The following is a 12,704-nucleotide window of genomic DNA, read 5'->3' as shown; positions in this document are numbered from 1 at the left end:
CTGCTGAGACCACACAAAAGATGGCGCGAAGAGCAACCTCTGTTTTACCAAAACCTACATCTCCGCAGATCAACCTATCCATTGGAGTTTCTCTCTGTGTCAAATCCCTCCCGACATCAAGGAAAGCCTGCCGCATAGACCCAGGCAGGCAAAGAACACTTTATCACAAATTGCAAGTGATCAGAGCCATCTGTCCTCTCACCTACGCTAAGCCGAATGTCTACTAGCTCATAATAGTACAGTTGAGAGGTTACCAGAAGCAGCGCACAAAAAGTGGAATATAGAAGGAAAATTATTTCAGTACCAGGGCCTTACATTAAGACAGAAAAATTACCTGCTTCTGGTCTGGTGTGGGCTCATAAGGAAATTGAGCAGTAAATTCAGCCATCGCAGGGGTTTTCGGATAGGGAGGTCTCTTCTGTTTTAGCCGATGTAAATACAGCTCCATTAGGTCCACAACCATCTTTTGGATTGCTACTTTGCCTTTTGTCTTTCTTCTTTCCCACGCACTAGTGTCACTCAGCCTACTCAACGTCCGTGGCCGTTTGGTTTCATTCGGACTGGAATATAACAAAATTTGGAATGAGATACAACAAGAAACACAGGCACGGACATATCAAAGTTTAAATGTCGGACAATTCGCTTAGTTTCAAAATAATTGCCAATCTCTTTTCACAAGCTAGGCCATGTAAAGCCGGTCGCTTTAAGATTCAGTGGGAAACAAATCATATACAACGCATACACTGAGAGCCGTGGACCGTGGAAGAACAAAGGGCACCAAAGAAAACCTACAGATTAAATCGGTAGAGCGAACGCGAGGCCTGCTTAAGGGGAAGCTTGGCCATGCCGTCTGCATACTCTATAAAGACATATTCAACAGGCTCTGATGAATCCTTGGGAACATCAAACTTTATCCCTACAAAACGGCCAACCCCAACTTTCTTGTGCACCACATAATCGCCGGAACGGAGGCTATAAGGGTCAACTTTGTAGCTAAAACCACCCCCCAGCCCTTGCCCGTCCCCTTTGAGCTTCTGCAGACCCCTCTGTTGTTGTTCCTTCACCATTTGAATGTACTTGTCAGCCTCCTCTGAGTCCATGGATGGTTTTGTGGTCTCTCTCTTGCAGAGGTCACGCCGAATCCTCTCATTGAGGACGGAAATGGCGTCGCTTTCGGCTAATTCCTGCTTTTCTCTCCATTTTGTGGGTTTTGCTGCAGTTTCAGATGAACCCACGTGAGTATAGACGGCCCCTAACGGAAGGAATGACGAGTTTTTGGTGCTTCTGGGAAGGGATGAGAGTCCGAAGGAAAAGAGCTTCCATTGCCGAGGACGAGAGCAGAGCTCCAAGACAAGGGGTGTAGAAATCAGGTCGAGATTCGGAAGCAACGATGTCATCTGTGACAAGAATATATTGGGGAAAAAGTAAATTAGAGGTGCAGGAAGAGAAAGAAAGGCTTATTTGTAGAGCGGATGACGGAGAGAGAATTTTCAAGCCGGGCTGACGACGGAAGGGGAAGAGCCGGGTGAATATTTTCCTTTTCCGGGAAAATTAGACCAACCATGTGGAAGATATTTAGTGGCTGCGGGAATAGATATTTGTTTACTGCTTTATCCGAATGCCGGAAAAAAAAAAAGAAAAAAAAAAAGACTTTTTTCTTGCAAGTTGCAACTATAGTCGTCTGTTCACAAAATGTTTCCAGTTGCAAGGGGTACTATCAAGTATGCAATGGAGGTTATTCTGTTTTACTTTTTGCAGAATATTATTACTGCAATGGAGGTTGATGTTTACCTTTTTCCTTGCGTGTTCTATAGCTGACAGATAGGTGTATAGGGTTGTTGCAATTGTATTTAGTTTTCCATTTATTTTTATTCATTTACAAAGTGTATATATACAATGGTTGAGCAGTAATGAAAGGCAAGCAGAATATTTTGAAAACCCTTCTCTTGTTACTCTCCGAGAACTTGTTATGGTATCAGAGCAATCTTTTTAGCTCCGCTGTTCTTCTTTTCTTTGCTTCTTCTTCGCACTATCCATGACTGATTCCCCTGCTTCAAACGCCTCTGTTTCTTCAGATCCCCATGTTCCTCCTGCACCTCCGGTTCTTCCACCCATGCTTTATTCTCTTTCAGATCCATATTCTAGCCCTTTATACCTTCATGCGGCTGATTCTTCGAACCTCCAACTCGTTCCTGAAAAGTTGGTAGGCGAATCAAACTACAGTGTTTGGTCTCGAGCGATCCTCAAGGCTTTAAACGCCAAAAACAAAATGGGTTTTGTTCTCGGCTCTGTTTCCCAACCTCCGGCGGATCACCCTGACGCCAACCTCTGGTCTCGCACGAACGACATGGTTTGCACCTGGCTAACCAACGCTGTAAGTTCTGAAATCGCGAGCTTGATTGTTTATCTTGATGATGCACACCTGGTTTGGCGTAGCCTTGAGAACAGATTCAAGCAAGGGAATGTGTCCAAGGTGTACAATATTCAACATCAGTTGGATACTTTACACCAAGGATCACTAGATCTCAACAGCTATTATACGAAACTTACCTCGCTATGGGAAGAACTACGCAACTTCGAGCCGTTTCCAGTGTGTACATGCGGTGGCTGCACCTGTGGGGGTTGCACTTGTGGAGGATGCTCTTGCAAACTCCCTGAACAATGGAGTCTTCTGTTTGAGAAGAACAATGTTGTGAAATTTCTGATGCGCCTCAACGACTCCTACAGCGCCGTTCGTCGGCAGATTCTGATGCAAGAACCCTTACCGAACCTCACCAAAGCCTATAATCTTATTTCTCAGGAAGAGCAGCAGCGTCTGTCTTTTGGTTCTTCGTCGGAGCAAGCTGCCTTCCAGATTTCTGCTCCCTCTTTTCGACCTAAGCCTTATTTTTCTTCTTCTAATCCTAACCCTAGAAACACTCAGCCCACAAACAGATCTAAACTTTCAAACCCAAACCACGATAAGCCCAAGCCCATTTGCACTCATTGTGGAATGATGGGCCATACTGTAGCCCGTTGCTACTATATTCACGGCTTTCCCATGGGTTACAAGTCAGCTGCCCCTCTTCTACCAACTCCTCGAAACCTGCTGCCTGCTGGTAAAGGGTTATCGCCGACGTTTTGAGCCTGCAACCTGGCAGGCGTTCCAGTTTGGGGTTTCTCCATAACCGACGCTCATTGATCCACTAGTCAAAACCCCGGTTTCTGATTTAAAAATGAAACTCCAAGTTGGCTTACGCAGTTTATGAGGTGGGATTTCTTTGGAGAAGTGGAGCCAACAGCTGAAGATGACTAAAGAGCGAGAGAGTGAAACGAGTCTGTAGTGCCTCTGGTGTTGTCATTTTTTTTTTCTGTTTTTGGGTATAAACGTTGGTCACTGAAGGAACCAAACTTAATCATGTACCAGAAAAACATGCAGAGTTAACTCCATGATATGACATTCAACATATCTGAAGAATTGAAAAAACGGCGATTGCTATAATCCAATTAGACTGAATAAAAGCCATCACTGGAGAAGCTTTTGTCGGAGTTGAGTTTCTTGATCTTTAGCTCCTGCATGCACAGAAAGAGATTGTGTAAGCATCTACGATTGGTGCCGGCCTGAGAACCTCTACGATTGCTTATTATAAGGCACACGCGCTCTGGATCTTTCCTTATCACTGATTTAAGGGGGATTACATCAAATTTCAGGCACTTCCTTGGTTCCATTCGAGGAATAGAGGCACAAAGAAGATTACAATAACTTCATTTCCATCTTCAACTTTCCTCTGCTCCATCTCTCTCTTCTTCCCTTGATCCTGGCTTTTTTTTTGGGTTTAAATTCCAGGCTTTTTTTTTATTTCTTCCATCCAGTACTTTTCCTTTTATCTCTTTTTGTCCGGGGTTTTCTTAGGGGTGTAAAATATGCGAGACGGGTCAGAATCGGGTTGGGTTTAGTTTAGGCTTAGATTTTTTCGGGTCGGGTTGGTCCGCCCATTTATTTTTAGATCATATATCGGTGACCCGAAACTCGATCCTATAGGGTTTCACACGGATTCGGGCCAGGTTTCAGGTTTTTCTATTTAATAAAAAATAAATATTATTATATAATATTTTATTTAATATTAAATAAAAAAATTATTTAATATTGTGTGATATGAGATCTCGAGTGAAATTATAAATATAATCCTCTAATATTTTTTTCGGGCTAAATGGACGGGTCTGGCATATCTCGGGTCAGACTCGATTCGAGTCTTAATTTTTTCGGGTCGGGCCGGCCCGTTCATTTATTTATCGGGCCTATATTATTAAATTCAAACCCTTAATTTTTTGAACCATCGAATTTCGGACTTCAGTTTTTATTGACACCCCTGGTTTTTCTTGGTTGTAAGATATGTATCACGAGATGCACTTATGTAGGGGTGTCAATCGGGCTGGCCCGACTCGAAAGTTTCGGGCTCGGGCTTGGGCTCAGGCTGACCGGATTTTTTCGGGCCTATATAATTAAGTATGAAGTCCGGCCCTATGCATTTCGAACTCGGATTGGACCGGACCGGCCCGCGGACCTCCCTTTGTAAATATGATTTTTTTTTCCTTTTTCTCTTTTTTTTATTAAATTTTCAGGATTTTGGACCGGCCCGACTCGAACCCGAAACTCGATTTGAGTCCGGTCAAAAAACCCAATTTTTTTCGGGCCAAGAAACTTCGGTACGAAGTCCGCTATTTTTCGGACTGGGCCGGACCGGACTTCGGGCCTCGGGCCCAAATTGACACCCCTACACTTATGTACCCGGTGATGCTCTCCCTTTATGATGTTCGGTAACCAGCTCATCGGCAGGGGGACAGGGACAGGTTTATATGTACAACACAATGATTTTTTTTTTCAATCGTGTTAACACAACCCTCTTTAATTGATTTTATAAAAAACAATTAAAAAAATCTCAAAGAATAAATACAATTCATCGCATAAAATTTTTTGACATTCCTAATATATAAAAACTAAGAGATATCACTCAAAAGTTAAAAAAATATAAGTGTTTGTCGAACAACCGTATGAATTTGTGTTTAAGAAAAACTGAATCGGTCCGACTTGGATATGACTCGGTCCGATTCACTTTCTAATTGGCCCGAGTAAGCCCATTTTTAAGCCCATCCAACATTTAAACCTAAGGCCCAACATCGGTTCGTCACGAATGTTTCAAAATCCAAATAAAATCGTCTCGGTGTATGCTCCTGGCTTTTTTTTTGGGTGAAAAAATGTGCGCTTAATGCAATGCGCCACGGCGTTCGGCCGGAGAGGAGGAAGAAGACGATGCATAATTTGGCCGGGACGGTAATGGTGTCTTGAACGATTCGGTCAGAACGCTTTAACTATCCTTCCCCATTTTCGTCGTTTCTGCTTTGGTTACGTCAGAATCTCTTCTTCAGCTGTGTTAGCTTTCATGAAGGAAATCTCCATCCTAACACTCCCCAAGTCCTTCCCTCATTCTTCACTTCGAGATGCTGCAGTGTCTCTCCTTCAAAGCAGCCTCTTCGGGACCCATCAACGGCGATCCTCTTCCCCAGACTTCCCCTGGTATGTTTTATTTTTCTATCACATCGTAAAACGAACATCACCTGTCCGTTGAAATGCCTCAACGAGCATGTCTCTGCATTGGCTTAACAGCGAATTCGGCGACTTCCACCACCGTCAACCTCAGCCGCGAGTTGGCTCACGCTCTCCAGACCCACTCCTACAATGAGATGCGGTCACTGTTTCACGAGTCCGACCCTACTTTAGATCATCTGCAATTCCAACAAGACGACGGGGATCGGACGGAGCTGCTTCTGTCTCAGGTGCTGCAACCCAACAGGGAATGCGTGGAAGAAGCTCTTAGCCACGCCAAGCAAACTAGCCTCACCCAACTTATCTCCACTTACTTCCAACACAGCGAGGATGCCACCAGCCTCTGTTTGAATCTCTACCAAAGCGTCCACAGTGCTCGCGAGCTCTACCGACCTCTCTTTGACCTCCTCGACATTCTTCCCATTGATCCACACGCCATTAACGAGTCCCACTGCAACCTGGCGTTTGACATCTTCCTTAAATTCGATAGCTTAGATAACCCTTTTCCGTGTCCTGAGTCTCACAACTTCCGAGAGACGCAACAGTGTTTCTCCCTGCTGAAGCAGCAGCTTGACACCCGTCTCCGCAAGTCCCGCACACGGGTCCGCCTTCTGCACCGTGCCACTGCTGGTTCTGCCATTTTTCTTGTTGCTGCTGTTGTTGGAGTCACCGCTTCCGCCGCTGTTATTGCCTCTCATGCGCTTCCAACCCTTGTTGTTGCAGGTCCCTTGTGCAGTGCCTACCTCCCTCACAGTTTCAAGAAAAAGGAGTTGGCTAACATATCTCAGCTCAATGCTGCTGCGAAGGGCACTTTTGTGCTCAACAAAGATCTTGATACCATCGACCGTCTTGTCTCCCGTCTGCACATGGGAATCGAGAACGACAAGCTCTTCGTCCGCCTTGGACTGGAGAGAGGAAGGGACATTTATCCAATTCAGGAGATTGTGAAGCAGCTCAGGAAAAGCCACCTCAATGTCACTCACCAACTCAAGGATCTTGAGGATCATATCTGCCTTTGGTTCACTAATGTTAACAAAGCCAGGTCGTTGTTGCTTCAAGAGATCCATCTTCATCGAACTTATAGCTCATGACAGTGACACTAACTTGTACGTTTATCAAGCTTTTTAAACTCTCAGCCGAGATGAGCCTACAGAGGTGTGGGTATGCTTAGAGGGCATGCCTTCCTGTAACCTCTAGTCTGACTCGATCAAGATTACAACGCTGGTTCTGTAGCCAAATAGTTGCTCTACGGCATTGGATTATATATCACTGCATCATATATGTACCATAGTGATATTTCTTAACTGCTTTTTATTCAATTTAGTTTATGACAACACTTGGTTTGGTACGTATTGATGGTGCTTGGTAAGGTTGACTGAGGTTGTTTGGGAGGGGTGGCATTTCGTAGCTGCGTATCGTTGAGGGGATACAGTAAAATCCAAACTCAAGTTTGGTTTTCGCGTTTCCTGTCAACTGTATTGTTGGGGTAGCGACAAATATCCTTTGTTCAGGTTCGGGGCATGTTAATGCTTCATGGTTGACTAATGATCCATTTGGTCCTATAATTTTGGCTCGAATGGAAACTTATTGATATGGGGTGTGCTTTCACGACACAAGTTCAAAAGTATAATTCAATCTTCATTTAAATCTAAACGAATGTCACATTGTTAAAGCTCGTTTATCTTGCATAAATAGAGCGTCATCGTTTAAACAAATTACAAGAAACAAAAGAGTGAAGGATAAAACAACACACTTTTCGTGTCTATGGTTTTCCTTTTTCAGGTTTTTAAATCGCTATTAAGTACGGGTTATCTATGCGTACCTTGTGTCTGACGACTGTTATACTCTTTGTGGACTCAATTTAATTAGGCTTTGGTAATCAACCAAGAGTTTTCATCTGGAACCAATATTTTAGAGGAATGGAAACAAAATGATACTTAACGTGAAGTATCTTTTGACGCAGTAGCGACTACTGAGCTCAGTATAGTAACAAGGATATTTTCCGACAGGATTTCTGTTCGCAGGTGTCTGATATCAAAGCCGATGTGTTTCCTTTTCGGCAGGACTTTTTGTTCCGAAGGCTAGCAGATGGGGTTTGGGAAACAAATTGATCAGCCACAAGTTCCGAGAGTATGATCACATGAAGAAAACGATTAACCTATGAAACAAAGTTAAACACACAACACGTGACGTGCACTTATTAACACACAATCTCTGTGGTCCAAAAACCAAAGAATCAAGCAGTGCTAACACCCTGTTTGGCCTTCAGCACAAGCTCCTCCGTCGTCATTCCTATGACCTCGTTGGCTCGCTTCAGCCCAACGCAGTAATACCGTCCAATTGTGTCCTGCAATGACAAATTTTGCTCAAAAGGCGTTTCCACGTCCAATTTCTTCCTCTAATAAACAAATTATTGATTTGTATCTGAACGCAGCTCAGTTATTCTCAGCTACAGGAAAAAGGGAATACTATCCCTGCTGATGTGCTACCACGAAAATGCTTGACTATTGCAGGTCGGGATTGTTAGGAATAACGGGGCGAGGCCCTAAGGTTTCTACCCTAGGGCTGGCCGACTTGTAGGCTGTTAGGGCAGCCTTTTTTTCTTCCACTGCCGTAGCCTATGTAAGGCTTGCTTAGCACCATAAAATGGCATCAGCCACTTTAATCATTTTCTTGGAGTTTAACACTGCTAGGATGGCGTTGGGGTTTTCGTTCACCGTAAGAACGAGTTTATCTTTTACTTTTCTTGGTTTTGGTCGATAACCAATATCCATCGACTATCAGAATGATTTTAACCATAGAAATTTCACTTACCCGGGCTACAATCCCTAGCATCTCTAGCTTCTGAACTGCATCATCCACATCAAAGTTACACCTCTCACCAAATTCTTCACTGATTAGTTCCTCACACCTCAGATCCAGATCCTAGTTTACAGTTTCAGATTTTCAACAAGTTAACACCAATGCTCACAGAATGATACAACACACGAGACTAGAAGAGGCAGCAGTGTGTACCTCCAAGGTAGCTTTTCCCTGCTCCATCAGTATGTAGAATGAAATGATCACTTCTTTCACCTGTGCACAAGATTACTCGGTAAATGGGTGGTTTACATGTTTTAGCATGGATTATTCATCCTTTTGGACATGTTACATACTATAGTCATTTGCCTGCTATGTTACAGATGAACCAGTCTTTGGTGATCAGTAGACTAAATTTTGTCAAGTAGAATCAACAGCATGCTAATCCTTTAACTTCTTGGACATGTTATGTTCTATTATCATTTAGGGAATAAGAGTGAGGGAAACATCAAAACCACAAAACCAAAGCTTCCCTTGCATAAAATCCAGATTACAAAGATTCATTCTAGTCAAAACGAATCAGTCTCTGACAAATGACAATATTGTTAAAGAAAGAATAGTAGCAACCATCTTTGTTTTCAAGATTAAGCAGGAGACTTACTTCTTGTTGAATGACATCATCACATAAGTGTAGAAGTGTACCCCTCCCGCTGTCAAGTTGTTTATCATACATTGATTGCGTAATTAAGTTCTGGTATGTTGCCATGTTTTGCTGGAACCTGAAAGAAAACCACTCACAGAAATGTTCGTGTTAGGATATGCTAGCATGGTGTCGGTTTCTGGTTTATAAGTTTGTATAATCCAACATACTTGGTGTTAGAGTTGAGCTATGCTCATCAGCTTGTAACAATGACACGAGTCTAGTATAAAATGTGTTCTTATCATGTTACCATATCCGGCACATGCAAAGGCCTATGTTGTTGTTGGAGCGGCATGAGACGGCCAGCGTGAGTCAATCTTAGTAGATTGCCATGGACCCCCTGACTCTGATTTTTAAGTTGATTTCAATGGGTCTGTCGCAAACAATTTAGGTCTAGTTCAGGCTGGTTCTTATCATTTGGTATCAGAATAACTCAATAACTAAGGCTCACAGTTGGATTTTGAGGTAAAAGATACCCTGGAAATGCCTAGTTGGACAAAGAGGGATACGGGATTGGTTGGTCGTTCTATAGACCTGCAGATGCTCTACAAACTGACTTTGAGGATTGAGGTTTGAATTTGATGCAATCATTTACGCCTAGCATAAGCAGGTTGTTATCGGTTTGATGAAAGAACAAAAATAAGAAAGAAGAAAAGCACTTAACGTGAAGTAGGTCTTGGCACAGTAGCCAACTACTGTTGATAGAATGGCGATAATTACCCACAGATCTGCTTTAGGCATCTCGACTGAAGTAACCACGGCAACCTGCAAAAAAAGTCACATGATAACCTGGAAGGACAGGTAACCCGTTAAAAGAGAGAGGGAGCAAGGAGACCAACCAGACCAACTACAGCAGAAATGAGAAATTTGACCCAATCCATTGGAGTCAATCCAGGATTTCTTTTCTCAGGCTGCAATAAACATGGATCGCAATTTTTAATCAAACGTATTGAGCATTTGCTAAAAAACCCATAGAGCATGTGGAACAAAGCAGGGGAAAGCAAGACAGCAAGAAGAGAGAATTACAAGCACAATTTCCATGTCAGCCATAGGTATGTTTTTGAAATGCTTTACATAAATTCCTCGTTCTTGATTCGTTTTAGAGCCAGCTCGTCTGCAACACGATCATCATATGCTTCTAAACAAGAGTTTCCAACTTTCTAAAGTACAAGACATAACTAGCTGATATAAGACGAGATACACCTTACCTGTAAACAACAATCATTCTGTCGAAAGTTGGTTCTTGGATTGTGACCTTGCTCAATAAATTCTTAAAGCTGGAGTCAGGAGAAAAACAATCAGACGGACCAAACAAGACATGTATAAGTATTTAGTAACTGAAAACAGCCAAAGTGTGTTGCCAAACGCAAACAATCATCTTTGAACACAACAAAATAATAGACCATGGCCACAGAATTGTGACAGAAGCAATGGGATACAGAGAATAACCTCAGTTCCATATTCTCAAGGCGAATACGCTCCACGTAAAAGTCATCATTGTTTGCTTCATGGATCGTCTCATCATCTTTCTTGGGATATTTTTTACTATGTCTGCTAGATCTTTTTGTAAATAGTTTATCTAACCTGTAAATTATGACAACAGTAAGCAGTAAAGAGAAGAAGAATTGCAAGAGCCAAAAAACCTGCATAAAATAATACAATCTAACTGCTGATCTTAAGCTCATTTCCATATTTACAAGCACATAAATAAAGGAAAAGGAAACTACGTCCAGAAAATTGTATTTACCTAGTTACTCTCAGAAGGTTGGACCAAAAGCGAGAAATGATCACATCCAATTTCTCCATAAAAAAGAAATCTGTTGTCCTATCCATCCCGATACCACGGCGGAAAATGACATACTAATAAAAAAAAATGGATAACCACAATTAATGTTCTTCATACAAAGGGAACTTCTCTCTCTGCTCCCATCAACAGTTCCTTAGGAAAAAGTCTAAAGACTTCAATTATAGGACGTCTAGAAAATTACCTTATCAGAAAAATCTGGAAGATCTTCATGTGGATGCTCCCCAAAATATCTTTTCAGCAGCTTCTTGTCAAGCTTCACCAAAGCCGGAAATTGTTTAGCACGACTCTCCAGGTTGTATGAAGAGTTAAAACATCATTGACTAAGTGCTGTTCATTTAAACCTTTGACTCGTCAACTGTTATGGGTAGATTCAAAAGATACTGCCCCGAGTGTGCAACATCGATCTCATCATCTGTAGTTATTTTGAAGTTGCTCTTCGCCATTACCTGCAAAGAAAATAAGCATCAACAGATAAACAAAATACAGTACACATTGATCAGATAACTTAATTAACAGAAAACCTGAAACAAGTAAGTGAGGAAATTTTGTTCAAGTATATCGATTTCCCCCAAAGTTAGGTTTTGCTGCTGCAGTTTCTGAGCACCATGTACTGGATCAAAGAGAGAGTACAGTTGCTGCAAATGCAAAAGCCGGGAAAAATTCAAGATAGATAAAACAATAAACAAGTTTAACATGCTACAGAAGAGGAAAGCTAGTGCAGAGAAAGATTTTAACACCATTAAATCTTCAAACTGTAGAAGATACCAAGCTCGGACGGTGTACTCAATCCTCTTGCAAAGCTTGAGAAACTCTTGTCTATCATTGCTATGTTCTGCAAAGCATTAGCCAGTTAAAGGGCTTTCCTAAATATTCTGAAAAGTTTTGCGAGCAAACAAAAAGGATGACACCCTTAACGCTAAGTGCAGCACAGAAAAAGAAATGTACTATCAGACGCGACTTCTGCAAGAGGCTGAAAAGTTTATCTTAGTAAAACTCGAAGAATCAGCAAATTTAGGCTCTCGCAGAAAACCCAGACAGAATTCCACAAACACATATGTTCACACAGATAAAAAAAAAATTAAAAAGAAAAGATTCTCTTCCTCGTTCGATGCGATGAATGTGAAAACACAGGTCAGAACCCATCGTGAGCAGAATTAGCAAATCGAGAAACAAAGAAATCGAGAAACTGACCAATGAGATTGGCCAAGGTCATGACGAGCTTAGGTTTGAGGATAGGAATGACAGATTCACGTTCGAGACGAATTACATCCTTCTTCCGACCCGCCATTTTTCGTCTGTTAATCGCAAACCACACCCGATTTCTGCAGAGGAACAAAAAAAAAAAAGAAACTGTAAGAGATTTAGGGAGAAGAAAGGATAGAATCTGTGCTTTAGAGAAGCGAGGAAAGAATCTGTCGAACAGTAACGGCGGCATCAAATTAAACACAAGAAGCTCTTAATAAAACCATTTACGACGTTATTAATGTCGTCTCCCTCCACGCATTTCTGGCTGCGGCTCTTGGTTTTCATTCAAGGGGGTTCTATCACCTTTGCTTTTACCTTCTAATGTCGAATTGATGACCCAACTTCTGTGGCTCTGCGATGATTATTACTATATATAGCTTGGATCTGATTTCTGTTGTTTTGAAAATGTCGGCAAAGTAGAGAGTATTTTCTTTTAGATGCATTTTCAAGGGAACATATCTATTTTTATTTTTTTTGAAAGAAAGAAAATTAAAGAACACAATAAAAGAATTCTGAATATAACACCAAGGTACAGAATAATATTCTCGGGCACACCATCTCTCTCGTGT

General features: G+C 41.9%; 4 protein-coding genes across 12 annotated transcripts in view; 2 read left to right on the top strand and 2 right to left on the bottom strand.

Moving 5' to 3' along the window:
- The window catches only part of LOC104821142 (ATP-dependent DNA helicase At3g02060, chloroplastic), a 4,848-nt gene extending 3,301 nt beyond the window's left edge, over positions 1 to 1,547 (bottom strand). For both annotated transcript variants that reach the window (XM_010551942.1, XM_010551941.1), the window contains exons 1-3: positions 793 to 1,547; positions 335 to 560; positions 1 to 127 (exon numbers count right to left, since the gene is read on the bottom strand). In XM_010551942.1, the coding sequence (XP_010550244.1) occupies positions 1 to 127; positions 335 to 560; positions 793 to 1,397 (958 nt within the window). In that variant the 5' untranslated portion in view covers positions 1,398 to 1,547. The remainder of the gene's footprint in view (positions 128 to 334; positions 561 to 792) is intronic.
- Positions 1,548 to 2,035: 488 nt separating this feature from the next.
- LOC104821174 lies at positions 2,036 to 3,124 on the top strand. The gene has a single exon (XM_010551973.1). It carries the CDS (start codon positions 2,036 to 2,038, stop codon positions 3,122 to 3,124), a length of 1,089 nt encoding a protein of 362 aa, XP_010550275.1.
- A 2,087-nt stretch (positions 3,125 to 5,211) lies between these two features.
- LOC104821141 (UPF0496 protein At3g19330-like) lies at positions 5,212 to 6,936 on the top strand. 4 transcript variants are annotated; one of them, XM_019203372.1, is made up of 3 exons: positions 5,212 to 5,334; positions 5,488 to 5,554; positions 5,645 to 6,936. In XM_019203372.1, exon 3 carries the CDS (start codon positions 5,722 to 5,724, stop codon positions 6,673 to 6,675), a length of 954 nt encoding a protein of 317 aa, XP_019058917.1. In that variant the 5' UTR covers positions 5,212 to 5,334; positions 5,488 to 5,554; positions 5,645 to 5,721; the 3' UTR covers positions 6,676 to 6,936. The 4 variants fall into 4 exon arrangements, with proteins under 4 accessions (XP_019058917.1, XP_010550242.1, XP_010550240.1 ...); XM_010551940.1 differs by having other exon boundaries at positions 5,212 to 5,554; positions 5,645 to 6,186; positions 6,308 to 6,618; XM_010551939.1 differs by having other exon boundaries at positions 5,214 to 5,554; positions 5,645 to 6,214; positions 6,308 to 6,936.
- A 737-nt stretch (positions 6,937 to 7,673) lies between these two features.
- On the bottom strand, positions 7,674 to 12,606 carry LOC104821140. Of its 5 annotated transcripts, none has more exons than XM_010551932.2 (16): positions 12,451 to 12,606; positions 12,082 to 12,212; positions 11,628 to 11,722; positions 11,412 to 11,525; positions 11,232 to 11,336; positions 11,072 to 11,143; positions 10,831 to 10,943; positions 10,533 to 10,667; positions 10,292 to 10,360; positions 10,110 to 10,197; positions 9,923 to 9,994; positions 9,748 to 9,848; positions 9,045 to 9,162; positions 8,600 to 8,659; positions 8,399 to 8,509; positions 7,674 to 7,931 (listed from the first exon to the last, which is right to left on the bottom strand). In XM_010551932.2, exons 1-16 carry the CDS (start codon positions 12,576 to 12,578, stop codon positions 7,821 to 7,823), a joined length of 1,623 nt encoding a protein of 540 aa, XP_010550234.1. In that variant the 5' UTR covers positions 12,579 to 12,606; the 3' UTR covers positions 7,674 to 7,820. The 5 variants fall into 5 exon arrangements, with proteins under 5 accessions (XP_010550234.1, XP_010550235.1, XP_010550236.1 ...); XM_010551933.1 differs by having other exon boundaries at positions 12,439 to 12,543; XM_010551934.2 differs by having other exon boundaries at positions 12,364 to 12,535.
- Positions 12,607 to 12,704: the final 98 nt, after the last annotated feature.

This window comes from Tarenaya hassleriana, unplaced genomic scaffold (genome assembly GCF_000463585.1).
Source record: "Tarenaya hassleriana unplaced genomic scaffold, ASM46358v1 Cleome32, whole genome shotgun sequence".
Classification (NCBI taxonomy): Eukaryota; Viridiplantae; Streptophyta; class Magnoliopsida; order Brassicales; family Cleomaceae; genus Tarenaya; species Tarenaya hassleriana.
The sequence above is the reverse complement of the archived record's forward strand: the minus strand, read 5'-3'. Positions and strand labels throughout refer to the sequence as shown.